This window comes from Harpia harpyja, chromosome 9, assembly GCF_026419915.1.
Source record: "Harpia harpyja isolate bHarHar1 chromosome 9, bHarHar1 primary haplotype, whole genome shotgun sequence".
NCBI classification, from domain to species: Eukaryota; Metazoa; Chordata; class Aves; order Accipitriformes; family Accipitridae; genus Harpia; species Harpia harpyja.
In genome coordinates, this window is record NC_068948.1 from 47258989 (window position 1) to 47285889 (window position 26901).

The 26901-nt window shown below is 44.7% G+C and overlaps 1 protein-coding gene across 5 annotated transcripts in view; it reads left to right on the plus strand.

The window, feature by feature from the left end:
• Positions 1-26901, plus strand: part of MORC2 (MORC family CW-type zinc finger 2) — a 61746-nt gene that overhangs the window by 4895 nt on the left and 29950 nt on the right. For 3 of the 5 annotated variants that reach the window (XM_052795947.1, XM_052795948.1, XM_052795949.1), the window contains exons 2-8: positions 1992-2045; positions 3576-3610; positions 4577-4645; positions 21492-21582; positions 23169-23277; positions 25194-25353; positions 25435-25546. In XM_052795947.1, coding sequence (XP_052651907.1) covers positions 1992-2045; positions 3576-3610; positions 4577-4645; positions 21492-21582; positions 23169-23277; positions 25194-25353; positions 25435-25546 — 630 coding nt within the window. Of the gene's footprint in view, positions 1-1991; positions 2046-3575; positions 3611-4576; positions 4646-6969; positions 7938-21491; positions 21587-23168; positions 23278-25193; positions 25354-25434; positions 25547-26901 lie in introns of those variants that run through there. The other 2 variants (XM_052795951.1, XM_052795950.1) reach the window with 2 other exon arrangements.

Genomic DNA, 26901 nt, shown 5'->3' on the forward strand with positions numbered 1-26901 from the left:
TGATAATGGTGGATGTTAAGTATTTCAGGCACTTTTGACCGTAAGGCAAGACAATGGTTTTTGTTAAAGCTGAGTTGATTGTATCAGGCCAAAGCACTTCATCTGACTTTAATGAGATATTGACAAGATAAGTGTAAGTGTTGAGATTAATATACTGAATAGAAGATACTTATAGTGTATATAATTTTTTTGTTAGAGATAAATAGCTGGAGTGGATTTCACTTGCTTGTAGCAAGGTTTCACTTTGCCTGTGTCAGCGCAAGAGGTTCCAGTTTTGGTAGATACTCAAGTTGAGTATGGTATCAGGCTATGTGGAAATCATATTTTCTCTTGCCTCTCTTCTTATCATCAACAGCTATGTTTTCAGCTGTTTTGTTCCAATATCTTTCTTTGGAAATCCCTGTTTATATCTGATTTGCATCTTTTCCTTTGTTTGAAGCATTCTTTAAATTGTAGAGTAAAAGCTGCTAATGAAGCGTAGTTACTGGTGCTAAAACATCCATTTGCTTGTGGGTTTTTCTTGACATGGGTTACTTCCTAAATAAACTCTGGGATGTTGATTTGTGGAGCCTCGAGGGAGCACTTGGAATCTGTGCACATGAAATCCTGCTCAAAGGAAAGAATGCCAGGTTTGAGCTTCTGTGGAAGCTTTCTGATTGGGAGGATAGTGTTCAAAACACCATTCCCTTCTGTCTCTTGTCTCTGCGTGGGCAAGTGGGAACTTGCAGAGATGGAAATCTCCATTCTCGTGGTTCTAGTGATAACTTTGAAGGCTGATGTGTTTTACCTCTGATTGGAGCTGTGTTGACAGGTTAGGTGTCGTGACATTGAAGATGGGTGTGAAAGTTCATTTTGTGATTATTAGCGTTATGGACAGCTATATATTTTATGTGTGGGAAGTACCTATGTATCTGTTCTTCGAAAGCTGAGAATAGGAATAAGTATCACTTTCTGTTTGGTCACCTGTTGGCCCTTCTGTGTAGTAGCAAAAGCAGGTTGTATGTGAAGAAGTTTCAGGCAAACTGAAACATGTTGATAAAAACAGTTTCTGAGGACTCAGTTTCTTCATCAAGCATCCTAGAGGAGCAACAAATTCCAGCAACTGTTTCTCCAGGTCTTGTAGCTGCTGTTAATATTGGGTCGATGTGGCTCATCTACATTTGAAATAATTGTTAAATTTGGAAGATAGGTCACCAAATAGAGTGTTCAATGGAGATATTACATTAATGTTGGCAGACAATGTATTGTAATGATTTTATTAGCTCTTCAAGGTTTTCTCACAATGGATCTTTCAAGGCTGAGGCACATAACTAATGGCTTTAAAATGTGTGCAGCTTAAAAAAGGTGGCAGTTAAGAGGCTGGAAACTAAACATGGCTTTTGAGATTGTGCTGAAGTGGCACCCGGCTAGATGATTTTAGTGTTGAGTTTGGAAGGTGGTATGGTACAGTGGTGGCAGAAGACTGTCTTTCTCTGGATTAGGAGCAGTTGCAGCTATTGGAAGTCTTCCAGGATCTGGAAGCTTCTTCCTGTCAGAAATAACTTCTGTAAAGTGATATGTGCATGGGGGAGACAGACCTTATGCATAATCCTCATCTGTCCGTGTTTTACGTAGAGGCAGTGTTTAGTTGCCATGAAGAGACTTGTCACTGTGGTGAATAATTAAGGATTTATATGAGTTGTTGACTGGTTCATAGGCTGGTTCATTAGGTCAATAATTTTCTCTGCTGTGTGTGTTTACCATGTGATGTTTTTTTAGACAATAGTGAGCAGCAGTTTGTTGAATCAGACTCTTCACAGGTCAGCCCATCTGCTGCGTGTCTGCCTCTGGTAGACAGTAACGTAACTCTCATTTCTAGTCTGCTCTCAGCGGCAGATGTTAGTATTGTAGACATACGATTGGTTTCTTTTAAAATGTAGTTGAGATTCTTGTTTAATTAAAGGTCTCTCTTTTTGTCAGTGTAACCCTGCTGATTCTGTGTTTTGTTGCAGAACTACCCATGAGTTCTTGTTTGGTGCCCTTGCTGAACTTGTAGATAATGCCAGGTATGTACCTGAGACTGCCTAATTCCCAAGGTAAATTTGGTTAAGATTTAATTAGCCTGTCTATTTGTTGATCTTAAGCAATTTTCACTTCCAGTAGACATTACAAAAAATACAAAATAGAAGACTTTGCTGTAGTTTAGTATGAATATTTCCCTTGGTCCTCTCATACTGCCACATCTACCCCCTTTAAAAAAAAAAGAAAGTATTATTCTTGAAAAGGTATGTTTGAATGAATCAGAACAACTCAGATCGGAAGGGAAATTGTTAGAAGACACAAGACAGATTTAAGGAAATAAGTCTGCCTTTTTTTTTAAAAGAAATTGGTAAAATAATAATTACTGGAGCTGGGACTCTCCTAACCCTTGACTCCTAGTATCAAGCATGGTGATAGGATGAAAATGAAATCAGAAGTGGGATGCTGAAAAATAGAGCAAGAGCAGTTAAAGCAATTGTAACACTTGAAAGGAGAATTGGTGTTTGGAAATTGCAGGTTTTAGGCCACATTTCTCATGTTTGCACTCGGGAATCCAGGCTATAGCTGCGTCCCAAGCCTTGCATACTTATCTCTCGAGCTTCACAAAATATTTTGATGTGGCATTATGGAAATATTTTGAGATCATTTTCTACCAAGCAAGAATTGTCACACTATGCGGTTTGTAATGTAAGGAGCTGAAACTGGAAGATTTCTTGTGTAGGAAAAATTCTGTGTAGGGAATCGGCCATATGTGTGTGCACACTGTTGCTGTTTTCACTTTTGCTACAACATAGTTAAATGTAGCATCTTTGAGATTAATGGGTGGTTTTCTCTTCAACCTCTTGGTTCCTCCTCTGGCAAAAGAGAGGTTGGCCTTCTGGGAAGGAGGTAGCTGTACTTGGCTGGAGATACAAAGGCAAGACAAAGTGACTTTGGCATTTGGGAAGTGGGGTTTTATTACAGCACTACAGCTGCACTCTTCTGATCAGCAAACCAAGGGTATATGATGGTCTACATAAAAAAAAAAATTAAAAATTGGTTTTGAGAAGAGGGCAGTAGTGCTGTATATGCTGCTTTTTCAAATACAAAGGAGGATGGAGAGTGTATGAAGGGCTTTACTTAAATGATCTTGTAATGATACAGTTTCCTGTGACAACTTTGAATGTATTTGGGTGGAGTTTTATGTGGAGTTACTTAACTTTTCATAGGCAGCTTGACAGAAAAAATGTAGTTATTGTTTGTTTCATACAGGAGGGAGCTCAGAAGTGTGTGCTTATTTGACTGCCCCCTCCCCCCCCCGACTTTTGTTAAAAAGCCAGTGATGCTCACTGTAACTAGGTTTAGTTGTGTGGCAGCAATGACTTGTGCTGGAGTTTGGGTTCAAGTAGGCAAAAAGTAGAACAATGTGGCTCTTAATCTGTCAGTGCTGACTGTGGGGCCTTTGTGGACTTTGATCTGTGCAGCCAGTTAATTTTGGAAATTATTGCATGTGCCTAGATTTTAGCTTAATTTCTATTTGACATTTGAATACTGATTGTCTTTTTATTGCTTTGTAGAGATGCAGATGCCACAAGAATAGACATTTATACTGGTAAGTCACTCCTGCTGCTTCCTTGCATGTTGGCAGTTAAATCAGTAGTTAACTTGGATTTAGGCTTCAAATGTGTATTGTACCTGGTAGAATAAGAGTGAGGGTGTTCATGCCCAATACTGTGTTCAGTTTTGGGCCCCTCACTACAAGAAAGACATTGAGGTGCTGGAGTGTGTCCAAAGAAGAGCAATGAAGCTGGTGAAGGGTCTGGAGAACAAGTCTTATGAGGAGTGGCTGAGGGAACTGGGGTTGTTTGGGGGAAAGGAGGCTGAGGGGAGACCTTATTGCTCTCTACAACTACCTGAAAGTAGTGGGTGTCAGTCCCTTTTGCCAAGTAACAAGTGATATGATGAGAGGAAATGGCCTCAAGTTGTGCCAGGTGAGGTTTAGATTGCATATTAGGAAAAACTTCTTCACTGAAAGGGCTATCAAGCACTGGAACAGGCTGCCCAGGGAAGTGGTTGAGTCACCATCCCTGGAGGTATTTAAAAGACATGTGGTGCTAGAGACATGGTTTAGTGGTGGACGTGGCAGTGTTAGGTTTATGGGTGGACTTGATGATCTTCAGGGTCTTTTGCAACGTAAATAATTCTGTGATTCTACTGTTTGTCCTGTGCCCCAGTGGCTGTTATCTTTCAGAAGGTAGTACCTTTACAAATAAGTTGGGCAAGCACTTAGATCAGCCTTCAGGTGAGGTCAGGTAAAGTGAGTAGCTGTTTGTACTGGATGCTTAAGAAACCTGCTTTTACGATATACTCTTGTAGCATGTATTTACATACCGTTTAAAGTGCAGGAGAAGTTGTTAGTCATTCTGTAGCAAAAATCTGGTGTTCTTTCTTACAGCTTAGCCATATTGGGGGTGTGAAAATCCTGTTTGTTGTGTGGCTTCTGTCGTGAACACTGATTCCATTTTACAGAAATTTTAACTTTTGCTTGTGGGAGTAGTGAATAACTCTTCTCTTGTAGAACGACGGGAAGACCTACGAGGTGGATTCATGCTGTGTTTTTTGGATGATGGAACAGGAATGGATTCAAGTAAGTGACAGGAAGTTACACTTGCATTTTCAAGCTGAGGTTTCATGTTATGGCTAAGCTGAATTAACAGCTTGGTTCTGTTGAAAGGGGCATGTTCTGTGCCTGGATACATGTTCCTGCCTCTGTATCAGCTCTTTTGCACTGTATCATATATCAAAGTATTCACCTCTTCTGTTGCAGAAACCTAATCTGGCCAAAAGAAAATTGTTTTGCCGCATTATGGAGTTGAGTCAGCCTGGCCCATGGTTTTCCAGCACACCAAAGTTGGCCTTGGGGCTGGAGGGAGAATAGTGTAGCCAGAAAAGGGAACAAGCACAAGCTTTGATGGGCGTAAGCCTTTTCCCCATTAGAGGCTGCCAAGCGCTTAGTGTATCTCAGCTCTCATAAGAAAGTGTGCCATGGCAGAAATTGAAAGTTTAGCTTTGAAAGCATTTTGCCATTGTTTCATCGTTGGCATTGTGATTGAGATCAATACTTGACAGTACAAAATCGTAGGAGTATGAGAAGAATGTAACAAATGTAATTCTGCCTCATCGTAACAATCAGTGTAAATCTGTGTTGTATCTAGCAGGAGAAAAGCCTTCTTGCTTTGCTTTAGCGTCAGTGAACAGCGCTGTCAACCCACACCACCTTCTTAATTGTCTTGACAACGGGTAAATCCTCCTGTGAGGAGCTCTCTACTGGGCAGAAGAGTTGGGCTAAATAGGAAGGTTTTGGAGAAGGCAGGGGAGATGGGTGAATATGCATCGACTAACATTTTTGTTCTGATCCTTCAGTACTTTAAGATCCTCTTATGATATTGTCGTGGCTTAACCTCAGCCGGCAACTAAGCAGCACATAGCTGCTCGCTCACTCCTCCTCCAGTAGGATGGGGGAGAGAATTGGAAGGGTAAAAGCGAGAAAACTTGTGGGTTGAGATAAAGACAGTTTAATAGGGAAAGTAAAAGCTGCACACGCAAGCAAAACAAAACAAGGAATTCATTCACTACTTCCCATCGGCAGGCAGGTGTTCAGCCATCTCCAGGGCTCCATCACACGTAATGGTTACTTGGGAAGACAGATACCATCACTCCAAATGTGTCCCCCCCCCTCCTCCTTCTTCCCCCCCCAGCTTTTATTGCTGAGCATGGCATCATACGGTTTGGAATATCCCTTGGGTCAGTTTGGGTCAGCTGTCCCAGCTGTGTCCCCTCCCAACTTCTTGTGCACCCCCAGCCGACTCGCTGGTGGGTCGGTGTGAGGAGCAGAAAAGACCTTGACACTGTGTAAGCACTGCTCAGCAGTGACTAAAACATCCCTGTATCATCAACATTGTTTTCATCACAAATCCAAAACATAACCCCATCCAAGCTGTTACGAAGAAATTTAACTCTATCCCAGCTAAACCCAGGACATTCTCCATGCCTTATTCCATACCATTTACATCATGCTCAGGTCACACATTATCCAATACATCCTCATTAACCACTCCCCTCCATTCCCATCCTTTGATACATACACAGATACCGTTCTCTTAGTCTATGGACCACCTCTGTGAAATGTCTGTAAAATGTCCATAAACGTCCACAAAACGTCCATTGAGTTAACTTAGTCCATGACTTTGGGAACCATCTGTTATGGTGATCACTCAGGACAGGAGAGGTGGTGTGTTGCACAGAGTTATTGGGCACCAAAGCCCTGGTCAGGTCACTGCTGCACTTGTACTGCTTCTTGTGCAGCTCATCCTCCATTGGTTCAGGTGATTCCTGCTATAGTAATTCCTATAACATGTAACTCAAGTCATGGGTTACAACAACTTAAAGGTATTTCCATTACAGTCTTCACACCTGCTCCCTTTGGACCAGGTCATAGGGTTTAACATTGTAATGAACAACTCCCCTTGCCCCTGCTCCGGCTTGGACTTATCTGCGGACCGCAGTCCCTTAGGGGTATACTTGCTCCAAGTGGAGCCTTATCAATGAGCCACAGTCTTCAGGGGTATACCTGCTGCAGCATCGACTTATCCACAGCTGCTTTGAGGTGCACCTGCTCCAGCACAGTCTTATCCATGGGCCACAGTGCCTTCAGAGATACATCTCTTCCAGCGTGGCCTTACCCACAGCCCTGTCAGGAGTGTACCTGCTCCAACACGGCCTTACTCATGGCCATAGTCCCTTCAGGGGTGTACCTGCTCTGTCGTGGTGTCATGGTTTAATCCCAGCCGGCAACTAAGCACCACACAGCCACTCACTCACTTCCCCCCCAACCCAGTGGGATGGGGGAGAGGATTGGGAAAAAAAAAAGTAAAACTCGTGGGTTGAGATAAGAACAGTTTAATAGAACAGAAAGGAAGACAATAATAATGATAATAACAATAACAAAATGACAATAATAATAATAAAAGGATTGGAATATACAAAAGAAGCGATGCACAATGCAATTGCTCACCACTCGCCGTCCAATGCCCAGTTAGTTCCCAAGCAGTGATCCCTCCCAGGCCAACTCCCCCCAGTTTATATACTGGGCATGACATCACATGGTATGGAATATTCCTTTGGCCAGTTGGGGTCAGCTGCCCTGGCTGTGTCCCCTCCCAACTTCTTGTGGCCCTCCAGCCTTCTTGTTGGCTGGGCATGAGAAGCTGAAAAATCCTTGACTTAAGTCTAAACACTGCTTAGCAACAACTGAAAACATCAGTGTGTTATCAACATTCTTCTCATACTAAATCCAAGACATAACACTATACCAGCTGCTAGAAAGAAAATTAACTCTATCCCAGCTGAAACCAGGGCATGTGGGCTTATCCATGGCCACACACTTTGAGATGTTCCAGCATGACCTCACTCACAGCCACTGATGCTTCAAGGTGTACCTGCTGCAGCATGGACTTATCCACAGTCATAGATGCTTCAAGGTGTACCTTCTCCAGTGTGGACTTATCCTTGGGCCACAATACCTTCAGAGGTATACCTGCTGTGGAATAGACATAACCATGGCCACAGACACTTCAGGATATACCTGCTCTGGCGTGGACTTGTCCATGGCCACAGACACTTTGGGGTGTCCTGCTCCCACGTGGACTCATCCACAGGTCACAGTCCCTTCAACTCAAGTTCACAGTGGATTTCCAACCTGTTCAGTATAGGAGCACAGAAACAGCAGTGATACCCTGGCCATCTGCCAGCCCAGGCACATCGCCATTGCTATTATCAAAATGTTCCCAGGCACAGCAGAGTCGGATGATAAGCAGTACTGCAAGCAGCGAAAGCAAAAGGCAGCCACTAACAAGCACTAGACTCTAATACACAGTAAGGTAAGCACAGCAGCCTGCCAATTAATAGCTAAACAGCAGTAACAGCTATAAATTCTATCTAGCAGATTCCAATCAGATCTGTCATAATCTCAAGTATTATTGTTGTTATTATTTATTCTCTCCTTGTGTTGTCGTATTACACTGTCCTTATCTCAACCCATGAGTTTTTAACTTTTTCTTCTGATTCTCTTCCCCATCCCACCAGGGTCGGGGAGGAATGAACGAACAGCCATGTGGTGGCTGGTTGCTGGCTGGGCTTAAACCACAACAGTCCTTTTTGTGCCCAACATGGGGCCCAAAGCATTGAGATAATGACAGATATGACCAGAGCGTGTTAAAACAAATTTTTAATATGCATTTCTTATATTAGTTAAATAGTCACTAGTCACAATGTTGGTTTATTTGTTCACTATGTATTCCCTGTGGTGATGTTTATCACTTCTGGGTGAGGGATCAGGACTATCATTTTGATGTACTGGGTAATGTCAACTTATGATATGATTGCATCACTGGTCATGAGGTTAAGCTGGTATTTGTGTGTGGCATTGTTGTCATGCCCATACCTTGGGCGCCTTCTCTCAGAATTTATTAGTAATCACACCCAGTCTATGGGGAAGATGGGGGGGATACTTTCTCCCGCTCATTCACCTCCCCTTCCTCCTCCAGGCTAATTAAAACAGCTTTTGAGAAGTTTGAATATCCTTGGGATGTTCAAGCCAGCATGCTCTTACTGCTGTGTCTCCCGAATGTGTTTCAGGTCTTGTTTAGGGCTACAAAAAAGGTTTTTAAGAATACCACCAAGGGATCTGCCCCAAGGCTGGATAGTCATGGGTGGCATGGCATGTAGGAGAATATGGGCAGGTATCTAGAGAACTTCTCACCTCCAATGGTTTGGAAATTCACTCCCGAAGAACTACAGGACCCTGATGAAGCAATAGAATATTTGAAAGGAAAATGCGGTGCCTATTCCAAAGAGGCACAACTTACCGCACGGTGCTAGGTGCTGGCCAGTATCTACCAAACACTGCTTGATATTATGCAGCACCCTGAGGGGGAAGGGAGGGAAAACAGACCAACAGGCACTGCGGCTATACCAGCCCTCGTGACAAGCACTGCAGCTACCCCAACTCCGGCGCCAGGCACAGAGAACCAACCTGTGCCGGTGTCAGTCGCCCCTATGCAGAAGAAGAAATACACGGAGAAATCAGTTTGCTTAGCGAGGGATGAAGGTGAACCAGGGTCATCACGAGAACAGGAGGAAGAGGCAGAACCTGAGATAATCACCCAATCCTGATCCCTGACTGAGCTGCGAGGTATGAGAAAGGATTTCAGCCGCCATCCAGGTGAGCACATTGTCACCTGGCTGCTCTGATGCTGGGGTAACGGGCCAGTAGCTTGGAATTAGAGGGTAGGGAAGGCAAGCAGGTGGGATCCCTGTCTAGGGAAGGGGCCATTGACAAGGCGATTGGGAAAAAGACTCAAGTCCTCAGCCTCTGGAGGCAACTTCTGTCAGGCGTGACGGAAAGGTGCCCCTTCAAGGAAGATGTTACATGTCACCTAGGCAAGTGGACCACCATGGAGAGAGCTATCCAGTACCTGAGGGAATTAGCCATGCTGGAGGTGATTTATAATGATCCAGATAACGAGCAGTTACCCACAGATCCAGATGAAGTCCAATGTGGTGGAAGTTTCTACAACATGCACCAGCATCGTATGCCAACTCATTGGCAGTGATGTCCTGGAAAGAAGGCGAGGGACAAATGGTGGATGAAGTGGCTGGCCAACTCCAGCAATATGAAGGAAGTCTCTCTTCCTCCTGACGGGCCTGTGTCTAAGCTGTGGACAAACTGCCAGACATGCTAGCCAAGAAACTGTCCCGAGAATTCCAGCAATTCGAGGATTAAGTTCTGCCCCCAACCTGTGTGGGCCCATATCTCAGCTATTAGGAGTAAGCATTCCTCTGCTCAAGAGAGAGGAGATAGAAGGTACACACCGTGGTGTACCCTGTGGTTTTACCTGCATGACCATGGAGAGGACATGAGGAAGTGGGATGGAAAACCTACCTCGACCCTAGATGCATGGGTATGTGAGTTGCGAGGAAAAGCAATCAGAAAAGAGGATTCCTCCTGGAAAAACGCCACTCCAGTTTCCAGAAGGCAGTTCCCCAGACAGAGTAGAAGGGTTGATCTCACTTCTGATCCTCTTGAAGGGACTTCTGATTCACATTTACAAAAAGTGAGTAATGAATACTATGGCCAGGATTAGAGGGGCCCTGACTCCAGCCAGGGGGAGGAAAGGGACAACCGAGTTTATTGGACTGTGTGGATTCTACAGCCTGGCATGTCAGACCCACAGGAGTATAAGGCTCTAGTGGACACCGGTGCACAAGGTACCCTAGTGCCATCAAGCTATAAAGGGGCAGAACCCATCTGTATTTCTGGAGTGACGGGGATCCCAACAGCTAACTGTATTGGAAGCTGAAGTGAGTCTAACTGGGAATGAATGGCAGAAACACCCCCTTGTGACTGGCTCAGAGGCCCTGTGCATCCTTGGCATAGACTACCTCAGGAGAGGGTATTTCAAGGACCCAAAAGGGTACCGGTGGGCCTTTGGTATAGCTGCCTTGGAGACGGAGGAAATTAAACAGCTCTTCACCTTGCCCAGTCTCTCTGAGGACCCTTCACTTTTGGGGTTGCTGAGGGTTGAAGAACAACAAGTGCCAATTGCTACCACAACAGTGCACCGGCAGCAATATTGCACCAACTGAGACTCTCTGATTCCCATCCATAAGCTGATTTTTCAACTGGAGAGCCAAGGAGTGATCAGCAAAACTCGCTCACCCTTTAAGTCCCATATGGCCAGTGTGGAAATCTAATGGAGAGTGGAGACTAACAGTTGACTATCGTGGCCTGAATGAAGTCACACTGCTGCTGAGTGCTGCCGTGCTGGACATGCTAGAACTTCCATACAAACTGGAGTCGAAGGCAGCCAAGTGGTATGCCACAATTGACATCGCCAATGCATTTTTCTCAATCCCTCTGGCAGCAGAGTGCTGGCCACAGTTTGCTTTTACTTGGAGGGGTGTCTGGTACACCTGGAATCAACTGCCCCAGGGGTGGAAACACAGCCCCAGCATTTGCCATGGACTGATCCAGGCTGCACTGGAACAGGGTGAAGCTCCGGAACACCTCCAGTACATTGATGACATCTTTGAATGGGGCAACACAGCAGAATAAGTTTTTGAGAAAGGGAAGAAAATAGTTTAAATCCTTCTGAAGGCCGGTTTTGCCATAAAGCGAAGTAAGGTCAAGGGACCTTCACAGGAGATCCAGTTTTTAGGATTATTCCTAAAAGGGCAAGATGGGCGTTGTCAGATCCCAATGGATGTGATCAGCAAAATAGCAGCTATGTCTCCACCGACCAGCAAAAAAGAAACACAAGCTTTCTTGGGCGTTGTGGGTTTTTGGAGAATGCATATTCCAAATTACAGTCTGATTGTAAGCCCTCTCTATCAAGTGACCCGGAAGAAGAACAATTTTAAATGGGGCCCCGAGCAACAACAAGCCTTTGAACAAATTAAGCGGGAGATTGTTCATGCAGTAGCCCTTGGACCAGTCTGGGCAGGACAAGATGTTAAAAATGTGCTCTATACTGCAGCCGGAGAGAATGGCCCTACCTGGAGCCTCTGGCAGAAAGCACTGAAGGAGACCCGAGGCTGACTCCCGGGGTTTTGGAGTCGGGGATATCAAGGATCCGAGGCTCGCTATACTCCAACTGAAAAAGGGATATTGGCAGCACATGGAGGAGTTCGAGTTGCCTTGGAAGTGGTTGGTACTGAAGCACAGCTCCTTTTAACACCCCAACTGCCTGTGCTGGGCTGGATGTTCAAAGGGACGGTCTCCTCTACACATCATACAACCGATGGCACGTGGAGTAAGTGGGTCGCACTGATTGCACAACAGGCTTGCATAGGACACCCCAGTCGCCCAGGAATTTTGGAAGTGATCATGGACTGGCCAGAAGGCAAAGATTTCGGAATATCGCCAGAGGAGGAGGTGATGCGTGCTGAAGGGGCCCCACTGTGTAATAAACTGCCAGAAAATGAGAGGCAATATGCCCAGTTCACCGATGGGTCCTGTCACATTGTGGGAAAACATTGGAGGTGAAAGGCTGCTGTATGGAGTCCTATACGACAAGTTGCAGAAACTGCTGAAGGAGAAGGTGAATCGAGCCAGTTTGCAGAAGTGAAAGCCATCCAGCTGACTTTAGACATTGCTGACAGAGAAAAGTGGCCAGCGCTCTATCTCTGTACTGAGTCATGGATGGTGGCAAATACCCCATGGGGTGGTTGCAGCAATGGAAGCAGAGCAACTGGCAACGCAGAGGCAAACCCATCTGGGCTGCTGCACTGTGGCAAGATACTACTGCCCGGCTAGAGAAGCCGGTTGTAAAAGTACATCACGTAGATGGGTGCTCACGTACCCAACAGTCGGGCCACTGAAGAACATCAAAACATCCAGCAGCTGGATCAGGCTGCTAAGATTGAAGTGGCTCACGTGGATCTGGACTGGCAACATAAGGGTGAGTTATTTACGGCTCGGTGGGCCCATGACACCTCAGGCCATCAGGGAAGAGATGCAACATATAGATGGGCTTGTGATCTAGGGGTGGACTTGACCATGGACACTATTGCACAGGATATCCATGAGTGTGAAATGTGCTGCAAGCAAGCAAGCCTAGCAGTTAAAGCCCCTGTGGTATGGAGGATGATGGCTGAAATGAAAGTATGGGGAGGCCTGGCAGATCAACTATATCACACTTGCACAAACCTGCCAAGGCAAGTGCCATGTGCTTACGGTGGTGGAAGCAACCACCAGATGGCTGGAAACATATCCTGTGCTCCATGACACTGCCCGGAACACTATGCTGGGCCTTGAAAAACAAGTCTTACGGCGACATGGCTCCCTAGAAAGAATTGAGTCAGACAACGGGACTCATTTCCGAAACAACCTCATAGACACCTGGGCCAAAGAGCATGGCATTGAGTGGGTATATCACATCCCCTATCATGCACCAGCCTCCGGGAAAATGGAACGATACAATGGACTGTTAAAAACTACAGTGAGAGCACTGGGGGGTGGGACCTTCAAACATCGGGATACACGTTTAGCAAAAACCACGTGGTTAGTTAACACTGGAGGATCTACCAATCAAGCTGGCCCTGCCCAATCACATCTTCCATATACTGTAGAAAGGGATAAAGTCCCTGTAGTGGGCATGAAGAATATGTTAGGGAAGACAGTCTGAGTTAGTCCTGCCTCGGGCAGAGACAAACCCATCTGCAGGATTGCTTTTGCTCAAGGACCTGGATGCACTTGGTGGGTGGTGTGGCAGGATGGCGAAGTTCAATGCGTACCTCAAGGGGATTTGATTTTGGGTGAGGACAGCCAGTGAATTGGACTGTATGATGTTAATTGCTAAATAACCCTGCCGCTGTATGTCATCACTGCTATAGTTGCTATATGCCATATCAATGGTATTACAGTAAGAATCACCCCAGTCACTGAAGGGTGGACTTTGATGAAACCGAGTGAAGTGCAGCAGTGATGGAACTTGAACTGGCTTCAGCAGCTGGTGCCCAGCAACTTCCTCAAGACTGACATCTTCGACCTGCAGACCGTGGGCATGGGCCACGCCAAATACACCAGCCATGAGCTCCGGATGCAGCATGCAACAATCCAACACCATACACCATCTCTCCTGCCCTGAAAGACTGTTATGACAGATGGAGCCCCAAAGTCATGGATTAAATGAACTCAATAGACATGTTAGAGGCGTAGGCCATAGACTAAGGGAAAGGTATCTGTGTATATATATATCTCAAAGACAGTAAAAGTGGTGGTAAATAATTGGAAAGTGTAGGATCTGGGTGTGACGTAGGTGGTATAGAATAAGGGGCGGATAATGTCGTGGGTTTGGCTGGGATAGAGTTATTTTTCACAAGAAACTGGGAGGGGCACTCCCAGGAGAGCTGACCTGACCTAGCCAACAATATATTCCATGCCATATGACATCATGCTCTGTATATAACTGGAGAGCTGGCTGGGGGGGGGGGCGGGGGGATTGCGGCTCGGGAACGGGCTGGGCATCGGGTTCTGGGTGGTGAGCACTTGCATTGTGCATCACTTGCTTCATATACTCTTTTATTAGTATTATCGTTGTTATTATTTCTTCTTTCCTTGTGTTGTCCTATTAAACTGTCCTTATCTCAACCCACGAGTTTTCACCTTTTTCCTTCTGATTTTCCTCCCCATCCCACTGGGTTGGGGGGGGAGAAGTGAGCGAGCGGCTGCATGGTGCTTAGTTGCCAGCTGGGCCTAAACCACAACAGAAGACAAACACCATCACTCCAAATGTCCCCCTGTCCTTCTTCTTCCCCCCCAGCTTTTATTGCTGAGCATGACATCATATGGTCTGGAATAGCCGTTGGGGTCAGCTGTCCCAGCTGTGTCCCCTCCCAACTTCTTGTGCACCCCCAGCCGACTCGCTGGTGGGTCGGTGTGAGGAGCAGAAAAGGCCTTGATGCTGTGTAAGCACTGCTCAGCAGTAACTAAAACATCCCTGTATCACCAACATTGTTTTCATCACAAATCCAAAACATAGTCCCATCCACGCTACTACAAAGAAATACAACTCAACATAAATACAACAACCAAAACCAGTACAGATATGAAGCATATTTTTCTGTATATTAACGCTTATGAAAATACATTAACATCTTTGATATGCAGATTTGTGACCTGCATGAAGGAATTTAGTTTGAACTCTAGATACCTTCTCTGTATTCTCTGGAATACAATTAAGGATGCTAAACAGGTCTTCTGAGAGTACTTTTCTGTCACCAATGGATTGAAGGAAGCAATTAAGCCGCATTCATAAAACAAGTTCAGAGACTCAGCTGTGGCCTTCTCACAAGCCTTTGGATCAAGGAGAAGAAATAGAACCTTTTCTACGTGTCTTGAAAAGTACATGTTTGTCTCTGGATTGAGAGTAGAAGGTGACGAATGTCTATTCTGATGCTGCAGAGTCTAATAGCAGCTTTTACACTGTTGTTGCTCCTGTATTGCTGATTTTGTGACAAAGTGGGATTTACATATTGGCTAAGTATTAAGTTGCTTCTTCTGACTGATCTTTCTGCTAAATCTTGAAGGATTTTATCCTGACTTCGGTAGTCTGAGAGACTCTGTAAAGGAGATTGGCAGATACTGCGGGTTGTAGTGGTATTTCACAGCAAATACGATATAATTTTTGTCCTTTGACTGTCTTGATGCTTGCATCAAAGTGTGGTTCATTCTATGTGTGAAAAAAAAATTTTAAAATTTTTTATTTTAAATAGGCTGTGAAGTTATCTTTGCTCCTTTCCAGGACATTGCATTTCAGAATGTAAAATTGGTATGCGACTTTGTTTAGTGCTTTCAAAAAAGCCCTTCTTAATTTCCAGTAGTCTGAGGTGTAAGTGACTATCATTTCTAAAAACTAGGTGTGTTTGTCAAGTGACTTCTACTACAATTGCATTCAGAACTTGCTGCATTGGCTCTCTTAATGATCACACTGGATTGTGTGGTCTGAAGATCAAAATACGTTTGTACTCAAGCTGCAAACGTCTTATGCTGTAGAGTCGTAAATTATCAAAAGATCTGAGGATTCAGTGGTGCCACAGTACAGATCTTTTCTAAAAAAGCATCACGTCCCACAGGGAGACATTAGGATAATAGGTCCAAATGTTTGGCTTTTTCATAAGGGACTAAATAGCAGTCAATTAGAAAACCAAACAATAGATCTCATGCAGCACATCTTAGGTCGGAATTTCCCATATTGCCAGTGACATTGCTACTAAGGATACTTAGGCTTGAGAATTTTACCTACTGCTTGGGTTCTGAAAGTGCTGCATGAATTTAATGAATGAAAATGTAGGTTGAATGATTCAGTAAATCACCTTGTAGGTTGAAAAAGTATAACAACTAATTTAGGAAGTGATCTGTAATTGTATTCTTAAAGGATTGAAGAAAATAAGTCTAACTTGCATTTTAGAATCATACAACCACAGAACAGCCCAGGTTGGAAGGGACCTCAAAGATCATCTGGTCCAGCCTTTTGTGGGAAAGGGAGCCTAGATGAGATGATTTAGTACCCTGTACCTGTCGTGTCTTGAAAACCTCCAGCAATGGGGACTCCACCACATCCCTGGGGAGGTTGTTCCAGTGATTGATTGTTCTCGCTCTAAAAAATTTCTTTCTTATATTGAGATGAAACCTCTCCCAGTGCAACTTGTACCTGGTGCCCCTTGTCTTTTCCATGTGGCTCCTTGTGAAGACAGAGCCTTCATCCTCTTTGTAGCTGCCCTTTAAGTACTGGAATACTGTGATGAGATTCCCCCTGAGCCCTCTCCTCTCCAGGAAGAAGAGACTTAGCTCCTTTAGTCTTTTCTCATAGGGCAGGTTCTCCAGTCCTTTGATCATCTTCTCCTTTGGACCCTGTCCAGCCTGTCTGTGTCTTTCTTGAATTGAGGAGACCACAACTGAACACACTACTCCAGCCGCAGCCTGACCAGCACTGAGCAGAGTGGGATGATCACATCTCTATCTCTGTAGTAATGCCCCTGTGGATGCAGCCTGGGATCCCGTTTGCCTTCATTGCTGCAGTGGCACACTGCTGACTCATGTTCAGCTTGTAGTCCACCAGGACTGGCAGGTCCCTTTCAGCAAGGCTGCTCCCCAGCCACACAGATCCCAGCCTGTACTGGGCTCTTTGGTTATTTCATCCCAGGTGCAGGACCTTGCCCTTCCCTTCAACTTCATACAGTTCTTGCTTGCCCACTTTTCCAGCCTGTCCAGGTCTCTTTTTAAGATGGCTCTCCCTTCCGATGCGTCCAGCTCACCACCATCAGCAAACCTGGTGAGGGTGCTTTTGATCCCGTCATCCAGATCCCTTATGAAGATGTTGAACAGCATGGGGCACGACATCGATCCCTGGGGGACCCCCCTTGTGACAGGCTGCCAACTGGAGTAAAAACCATTGAGGATCACCCTCTGAGCGCGACCTGGGAGCCAGTTCCCTACCCACCTTGCATACCCCCCAACCGGTCTGTGTCTTGCCAGTTTGTCCAGGAAGAGGCTGTGGGAAACAGTGTCCAATGCTTTCCTGAAGCCCGGCTAAACAACATCCACTGCTCTCTCCATGTGGACAGAAAGTCCTGCCTTGTAGAAGGTGACCAGGTCAGTCAAGTGTGACTTGCCTGTAGTAGATCCATGCTGGCTTATCCCAATCACCTGCTTCATTTGGCTTGTAATACTTTTTAAGAGGATTCGTTCATTGCTTTGCCAGGGATTGAAGTAAAGGTATCAGTTCTTGCAAAATACTGTTGATCCAAGGCTCACAGTGGTGAGGAACAACGTTTAAATGTAACTGGGGTTCTAGCACTTACTGTAAAGTGTGTATACACACTTTTGTGTGTAGGCAGTGACACTTAGGGAACCACTCTCGAGGGGAGTGGTCTACATATTTCTCAGGGGAAAATCTCTTTAACCTTGTAGCACATTGACATTTCCTCTTGTCGTGGTTTAACCCCAGCCAGCAACTGAGCACCATGCAGCCGCTCACTCACTTCCCCCTGCCACCCAGTGGGATTGGGGAGAAAATCGGGAAAAGAAGTAAAACTCGTGGGTTGAGATAAGAACGGTTTAATAGAGCAAAAAAGAAGAAACTAATAATGATAATGATAACACTAATAAAATGACAATAGTAATAATAAAAGGATTAGAATATACAAGTCATGCACAATGCAATTGCTCACCACCCGCCAGTCGACGCCCAGTTAGTCCCTGAGCAGTGATCCCCTTGCCCCCACTCCCCCCAGTTTATATACTAGATGTGATGTCACATGGTATGGAATACCCCGTTGGCCACCTTGGGTCAGCTGTCCTGGCTGTGTCCCGTCCCCACTTCTTGTGCCCCTCCAGCCTTCTTGCTGGCTGGGCATGAGAAGCTGAAAAATCCTTGACTTTAGACTAAATATTACTTAGCAACAACTGAAAACATCAGTGTTATCAGCATTCTTCTCATACCTGACTCAGAAACCTAGCACTATACCAGCTACTAGGAAGACAATTAACTCCATCCCAGCTGAAACCAGGATACCTCTCAAGTTGACAGATTTTTGAAATAAATTGCAATAACTTACATCAAACTGATTTGTCAGTCGCTAGCTGCGTTCAGCCATTTCCGTCAGGTGCCTGAGTGTCTTGTGTTTGTTATGGTGATGAAAGACCCCAGAGCTTCTCCCCTGTTCCCCTGTCCCACTGAAAGCTTGACTGGAAGCAATTTGGTTTAGGCTGATTTCTCACAGGTAGTAAATTAGATACTTTGGCTCTGGAATATTTTTAGAGGATGCTGTCAAGTCCCCTGCAAGTACTCTACCTAATGCGAATATAGCAGATGAATTTATGGAGAAGGCAGGAAGGATAATTTTCTGTGATCGGGTTGGGACCTTCTTTAGTGTATTCTCAACTGGAGAACTTGGAAATATGAGAGGACTGTCCTCAAAGGGTGAAGCCAGATCTGATTTCAGTGGCTTTGTGACCCATAACAGAGGAGTGGGGAGGTATGGCTTGTGACCCATAGCAGGGGAGCAGGCAGCTGCCTGCGGGGATGTCCGCGATGTGTTGTGTGTCAGCCAGCTTGTGTGCTGTAACAGCCTGTCTGTCGTTCAGGAGGATTCTCTGTTGCTGTCTTGGACGACTAACAGTTAGGAATTAAACAGCTCCGTCCCTCAGTTCTTCATTCCAGGCATCTGATGTTTCTCATTAGGAAACTTTTTATCTGTGCCCTTGATTCCTTTTCTTGGGCTCTGAAGATCAGTCTGCCACTTTGAGTGAATTCCTTCGGATTGTTTTTTCTCTCTTCTGTTTGGCATAGATCACATCACCCCCCTTTTTGTTGCCAGGGAGTTTGGGTTTTTTAAAGCCAGTAACTCTGAGGCATGACAAAATGAAAACATTGTGACTAAAATAGCCTTAAGTGAAACTCCATCCAGAGCCTTAACTCAAAAAAGCTGGAAAAAAAGTAATTTGTACCTTGATTCTTGGGAGGAGGTAAAGGTTAAATCTCTCCCAAAGACAGCAAGCCTGGAGCAGAGAGAGATGCTCCCTCGCTCCCCTCTGCTTGGCATCATCTTTGTCCCTCTGCTCAGAAAGAAGAATCTTTATAGGGTGGTTTTGGACATCCAGCATTGAGTGATAAACCATATGGTCACCTTTTCTGAGAGAGGAAGTGCTTTGGACAATTAGTCTTTACCCTTTTTAGGCTTCTCAAAGTTTTCTTAAAAATAGTTGTTGAGACAATTTTTTGTATAGTAAAAGGTCTCCAATAGCCTTCTCTTCTTAGAATATCCCCTTTTCTGACCAGGCCTTAAAACTAACACAGTAATAGTAGTAGTAGTAGTAGTAGTAGTAGTAGTAGTAGTAGTAGTAATAACGACAATAATAATAATATCATCATTAATATCCTTACCCAGATCTCAAATACAAGATAATCTAATGTTTTCTTTGTTTGACTAGAAAATACTGTAGTAGGCTGAAGGAAAGGAAGAGGTACTTTCATCTAGTCAAAAGTTGGTTTTGAAATAGTTGTGGACGTCCCTTATGAACATACTGAATTGAGGCAGCAAGGTGCTTGCACAGTTTTTCTCCTGTATTTTCACCTTGTAATTTGTGGCTTTAAATCTGCATGTCATTTCAACGGAAAATGGCATTCTGACACGCAGCTCAGTGATTTTGTGTTATACCAATGGTGTTAGTACTAAACATCTTACTGTAAAAACTCACTGTCAGTACTAGTGGACCCAGGTAAGTCTCCTGTATGCTTAAATCCAGCTTGTCCACAGGCTCAGCCTCCACGTAGCTGATGGAGTGATGTCCTGTGCTCCCTCACAGCTTGTATACGCATTTGAGGGCTGTAATTGTTGTTAGCCTTCCTGTTAAGGCACTTTGTGTTCCTTGTCTCTGGAATTGCATTTCTCCAAGTAAACTCTATGGTGAAATGATTGCTATCTCTTGGGGGAAGGGAGAGGAATTGTTCTGTCCTATGGATGATGTTAAAAGGCTTTATCCCTCGAACAATAGAAAGGCTTGAACTAAAAATGACAGACCCTCTCAGCTGTTAAGCCATCATGTCCTTTAATTTTGTCCTGTGCTAATAAAATACTCTGTTAATTCCTGCAGTACTTGCTCATACTGCCTTTTCACCCACAGCTGTCCTGCTGTCAGTAGTCCAGCAATCTGCTGCGAAAATTAGCTTTTGTCTTACTAGTGCATTAATTAATCATAGCGTTCAGTTCAACGCCATGAAGAAAAAGTAATGTTTATCCCGAATTCAAGACCTTTTTATAGTACTGACTTATGCTCCAGTGCCAGCGGTTTTGAATCTGTGGTGTCAGCAGTACATGCAGCACAGCAGAGCTGCAGCGTCCCAGGCTGTTTTGGTTTATGCGCACGTTGGTAATTGTGGTGGACACAACAGATCATCCTGTGGACATTTTTTTGTAAAAAGAAGCGTCTTCGTGCAGTGTGCACGGGGCACTGGGCTAGTCTGTGTTACGGGTGTGTGTGGCGGGGTTTTTGTGTGGCGGGGAGGGTCCGCAGGGCCGGCTCCTGGGAGAAGCTGCTCGAAGCCCCCCCGGCTGGGAGCCGGACCCGCCGCTGGCCCAGGCCGAGCCCCTCCGCGACGGCGGCAGCGCCGCTGGGAGAGCGGAGTGAAGAGGGGAACCTGCAGCTGAGAGGGGAGTGGGATGTGAGGGCTGGAGCAGGGGCCGAGTGCGGAGCCCTCCTCGCCCTGAGGAGGAGGGAGCGGCAGAGACCCGGTACGAGGGACCGACCCCGGCCCCCGCTCCCCTGCGCCGCCGGCGGGAGGAGGTGGAGAGAACCGGGAGCGGAGGCGGGAAGGAGGGAGGGCTGGGGGGGGGAAGGTGTTCTCAGGTTTCGTTTTACTTCCTCAGATCCTTGTTTTGACTTGGTTGTTAGTAAATGAAATTGATTTTGTTTCTTCCCCAAGCTGAGCCCGTCCTTTGCCCGTGACCGTAAGCGGGGAGCGATCCCTCCCCGTCCTTATCTCGACCCACGAGGTCCTTATCTTCTTTCTTTTGTCTCCTTTCTGATATTCTCCTCCCCATCCCACCGGAGGGGGGGTTGGCGCAGTGAGCGAGCGGCCTCCTGGTGCTTTGTTGCCGGCTGGGCTGAAACCACGGCAGCCTGAAACTTATTTTGTCGGCATAATGGCACCGGTACAAAGCTTTTGATAATGTAAATGCCATCGAGCAATGTGTATCTTACGGGGCTGTATGGTAGAGCTTCAGGATGAGACTTTGGCGTGGGCTTCTGGCCTCTTCCATGCTATAGTCTTTCTGCGCTACTTACAGTGGTGAGTAAGTTTATCTAAAAGATATGTGTGTGTGTCTTTATATTAAAATAAACTTTTTTTGTTCCCTGTCTCTCGTTCCAGACGAAGCTGCCAGTGTTATTCAATTTGGTAAATCAGCCAAGCGATCACCTGAGTCAACTCAAATTGGGCAGTATGGGAACGGCTTGAAATCGTAGGTATAACAAAAGCCAGCCTCCTGAGATTATGGAGGTTAGAGTTCAGTTAGTAAATGTATTTTTTGATTGGAGGTGTATATCTTGTTTTCTAGGAGAAAAATAAATTAAGAAATCTAAATAAAGATGCCATGGTTTGGTAGACAGGAGCTCAGTGAACATCTGCTGTAGTTCTTCAGTGGCAGAGAAGTCTGTTCAAAGCTGATGACAGTGTTTTGCCATTATGTTTGCATGATGCAGAGGATACAGATCAGAGCTGGGGGGAGGGAGGAGCAGGAAACAAAACCTTAATATGCCTTTGACAGACAGATAGTAAAATTGGAGCAAAACAGTGCTGCAGCCTCTCACTAGGAAAGTTGTCTGGTGCAAGTCAGATAGACTTAAATCTTTTCTTTTTTTCTTAAATCAGACAAATGCATGGAGGAGAAGGGGAATGATGGAAGGAATAAGAGGAGGAGTGGGATTAAGTGGCAGAGGAGCAGAGGCGGGAAGGAAATCTTACTGGTTGGAGGGGATTTGCTAGGAAGGAGAAAGGTGTTTGCTGTGCTGAACTGATGTCTTTGGGAAAGTTAGAGGGCTTTTATGGCTTACTCTGATCGGCTGTTCTGCTTTATGCTGTTCCATGTGGCTTGATTATTTATATGCATCCTAGTGGGGAAATCTGTGGGACTCTATAATCTGGGAGGAAAGAAAAAAAGGGGGTTTAAGGGATCTTGAGATACTACTGATCCAGCTGCAGTGCAGGACAGATCCCGGATCCTGCCTGTGCACTTCCAGGACAGATCTCTGTCCTGTTCTTAACCTTGAGCAAGAGGCATACTATATTACAGCTGAGAAATGCAGACTGAAGCCTGAAGATGCAAACGGTGGACTTTGGTATTGCATTAAGTCAATCTAAAGAGAAATAAACTGACAGAACACTAATCCTTCTTTTGATGCAATGTTAATTGCTCTCAGTTTTTTGGATGAGTTGCATAATAGGGTAAAGGAGAAGATGGGGAAAGCACTATTGGGGATAGGAGAGTGGGGAGGAAGGTGAGACTGTCCCTTTTTGTGACAACTAGCTGCTAAGTTGCGTTAGCTGAAGTGTCAGTGAGTCTTTCAAGTTAGACATTAGGAAATAAATTGTCTGTCTCCCAGAAACTTGTCTGCTGCTATTCATTTTGTGTACAGTGAAATGAAGCGTCCATTCGCTTTCTGACTTACATTTCTGCTCGTATATTTGAAGGTTATTGTCACATCTGACCTTTGTCATCTTTTTTTAGATTTAAAAAAAAATTTTTTTTTCTTTTTAAATTTTCTACATAGTATGAACCTGGAAAGCCATACTGTACTTCTGCACCTTTTGATTGTGACTAGTGTTAAATGTTTTGAAACATTATGAAAATGTCCGTATTGAGATGCCTTTTGAAAGGAATGATAAGTTTAGAGAGAAATGGTAGTTGCCGTTTAAGCCCTTCTTCTGCCTTACCTGGTTTTGGCATCTGATAATTGAACATAGTGGGAAGAAAACTCAGTAATGTGGTCTGCTTTCTAGAAAGTGTTGTGCATCAGGTGTAACATGCAGCCTGAAATCTGTCTCCAGGGGTTCCATGCGGATTGGGAAGGATTTTATCCTGTTCACGAAGAAAGACAACACCATGACTTGCCTCCTCTTGTCACGGACATTCCATGAGGAAGAAGGCATCGATGAGGTTTGCATGTACTTTGTTGTAATGAACTAATATGGTGAATGCTGTCTCATCTTATCTGAACTTCCCTAGTTGTCACAGGAGAAGAGTCTGTGTCAGTGTTGTTGCCACTCTGGTTGGATCAGTGTATGGTTTTCTCTTGGTGATACACTTGTAGGGGTTCTGCGAATTCATCAAAGATTTTTTCCTTTTGGTTTTAATTCTGTTTGAGAGGTCTCTGTAAACTACAGCAAGCTTGAAGGGCTTGTTTCGATCGCTTGAAGTTGCTTATGCTGAGTGCAGGACATGCCCAGGCTTCTTGCATTTTCCTTTTCCCACAAAATTTGAGTTTGAGATATACTTAAATTTATTGTTCTGATTTGATTTTCTGTGGAGAATTAAAGGTGTGATTGAAGTTGCTACCTGCAGGTCATAAAACCCAGACACGTCTCTTCCTTTGGATCTTTTTTTTTTTCCTTAATAAAAAATGAACGTGGTTCTACCTATTGAAAACTTGTATATCTTAATGGATAATTCGGGCGTTATTGTTCTGTATCTAGACTCTTAATATGGAAGTATTTTTGTGCTCAAGCACAAGTATTTTCCAGGCAAGGCCAATAATGAGAAGTTTTAAATATGCACTGGGATGGTATCTAAGAAAGTGTCCTGGTTTCGGCTGGGATAGAGTTAATTTTCTTAGTGGCTGGTACAGTGTGTTTTGGATTTCACGTGAGAATAATGTTGATAACACACTGATGTTCTAGTTGTTGCTAAGTAGTGCTTATCCTAAGTTAAGGATTTTTCAGTTTCCCATGCTCTGCCAGCAAGCAGATGTACAAGAAGCTGAGAGTGAGCATAGCCGGGGCAGCTGACCCGAACTAGCCAAATATTCCATACCATAGAACATAATGCTCAGTATATAAACTGGGGGGAGTTGGCCAGGAGGGGCGGATCAGTGCTTGGACATCGTTCAGCAGGTGGTGAGCAATTGCATTGTGCATCACTTGTCTTTTCTTGGGTTTTTTTGTTTGGATGGTTTTTTAAAATTTATTTTATTATATTCCTTTTCATTAGAATGATTGTTATTATATTTTATTTTTATTATTAGTGTTATATTTTATTTTACTTTAGTTATTGTATCGTTCTTATCTCAACCTACGAATTTTACTTTTTTTCTTGATTCTCCTCCCCATCCCACTGGGAGGGGGCAGAGTGAGCAAGCAGCTGTGTGGTGCCTAGTTGCTAGCTGGGCTTAAACCATGACAGAAAGCATTTTCCATTGTGATAGTGGAGGGAGCTCTGCAAAGAAGCTGTTGAGGGAGCAATGCTGATGGCTGAAGCAAGTTGGGAACAGTGATGTAGTTCCCACAGCAACTCTGGAGCCAGATATTTTGGCTTGACCTCAATTCTAAAGTGAGGACAGGATTCCCCTGTCCTTGATAGGCAGCTTCAGTCTATAATTCTATCTGTGTTTTTGTTCTAAATGACAGAAAACACTAATAACCTTGCTAGAATCCTATAAAAATAATAAAGAGTGAGATCAGGATAAATATGAGTGAAGGATATTTGAGTTCAAGAGAGACCTTAAGCATAAAGGTTGACATTTTTAAAGAAGCAAAGTTTGGGTGGTTTTTTAGTATTATAAAAGTTGTTACAAGAGGAGGGGAAAAAAGACACTGAGTGTGTGAGTAGCCAGTACCATACAGGTTACTTGGGAATGGTTCAGTCTAAGGCTAGGTGTTGTAGGAAGGCAGCTCAGAGGCTGGCAAAGAGGGGTCCTTGAGCATTTGGCAGATGTGCAAACCACTGAAAAGCTAGGAAGGACTCTTGCAGTGACTTAGGGGGCTGTCAGAAGGGGTAAGCTGCTTGGCCATGATCTGCAGAAGGGGCTGACTGGAGTGGGTAAGCCTGAGTTGCTCTTGGTACGATGTCATTTGCAGGTCATTGTTCCCCTGCCCACCTGGAACGCACGAAGCTGGGAGCCTGTGACTGACAACATGGAGAAGTTTTCTATTGAGACGGAGCTAATTTACAAGTATTCCCCTTTCAAATCAGAACAGGAAGTGATGGAGCAGTTTAATAAGATCTGTGGTGAGAAAGGTACTTATGGACAGTGCTGGTCACGGGCAAGGAATTTGGGGTTTGACGGGGATTCACCTGATGAACTTGTTACTTGCTCAGGCACCCTTGTGATCATCTTTAACCTCAAACTAATGGATAATGGAGAGCCAGAGCTGGATGTGACTTCTGACCCCCAAGACATTCAGATGGCAGAAACACCCCCAGAGGGCACGTAAGTGTGACAGGTGTTACAGGCCCTTGGGCTCTGTTCAAATTATGTGTAGGGTTTGGCTGTATGCTCTGTGTGTGTGTGTTTTTAAAAAGCTTCTCTTTCTATGGTGAATTGGAGAGTTTAGAAGATCTTTAGTTTGTTCTTCAGCAGTTTGGAGTTCATGCGTGTAAACGGCCTGCAGGCGTGACGGTTGTGTGTTTGGTGTGGTTGCCTGCATTGGCTTGTCTCAGCTTAGTCAAAGCAGCAAACTCGATGCCCTTCTTCAGGCACCTTAAAACAAAGGAGCCCTAAGTTATAGGTTTAATTTTCTACACTCATCAAAGATGTGTTTGTCAGAATGACAGCTGGTTGTGAGCCTGTGCTGCTCTCAAACTGATCTTCAGTTTTGTGATTAAATGAACCCTGGCAAAACGTGGGGCGCTGCGCAGGTCAGCCTCCAGGAGCGAATGGTACAGGTGGGTGCAGGTGGGGCATATCACCACATCTTTCTGGGAGCAGGGGCAGCTCCTGGACTTCCCTGCAGAGGAGGAAGAAGGATGTGCTCAGAGGGCAGCTGGAGGAGCAGAGGGCCCTGTTCAGGGAGAGCTGAGTGTTTGCCGGGTTGTTCACTTGTAGCCTGAAAAGGAAAAACTGAGCTGAACTGAGCCAAATACTTGATGAAATCTCAAAGCTCCATGGGCACACCTAGCAAGCTTTACCTTTTTTTTTTTTTATGAGATTACATGCTTCTTCCCTGAATTGCTTGAATTTCCCATAGAAATACAGTTTCAAACACTGTAAACCTAGCTATTTCTGTATGTGTTAGCTTGATGTTATTGAGTACTCAGGTGCAGCAAACTCCCTGGGGACCTCCGGTGTTCTAATATGCTTCTCAGTTTCTTTAATGCCTGCTGGTGAGTTTTCATGATTACCACTGATCACTGGAAGGAGCTTCTTCCTCCTGACCTTGTGATACCATTTCTGCATGTGATCAGTGCAGTTTCGGTCAGAGCATACTACTGACTAACCAAAGGGTAAGAGAACACACTAGCAAGTGGGGCACACACTTAGTGTTAAATGGTCCAGTTTATAGGTTTGACCTTTATTATCCAGCTGTATTCAAAACATCCTTTTCAAGCTACAGTAATGTGCGCATCAGTGTTTTGTAACAGTATTTAAAATGTACAGCTCAATAGAAAATCTGCAGAAGTCGTAGGTAGAAGAAATTTAAAAGAAAAGCCTCACTTAATGCAGCTGTATGGTAATTAAAGTAGAAAGGCCTTTTCTTTTATCTAGCTTTCTTGCTGAAGGTTGTCTCTGGCATATTTTGAAGTAGATGGCTATGAGGTGAGATGGTAACAGTTACAGTTCATGAG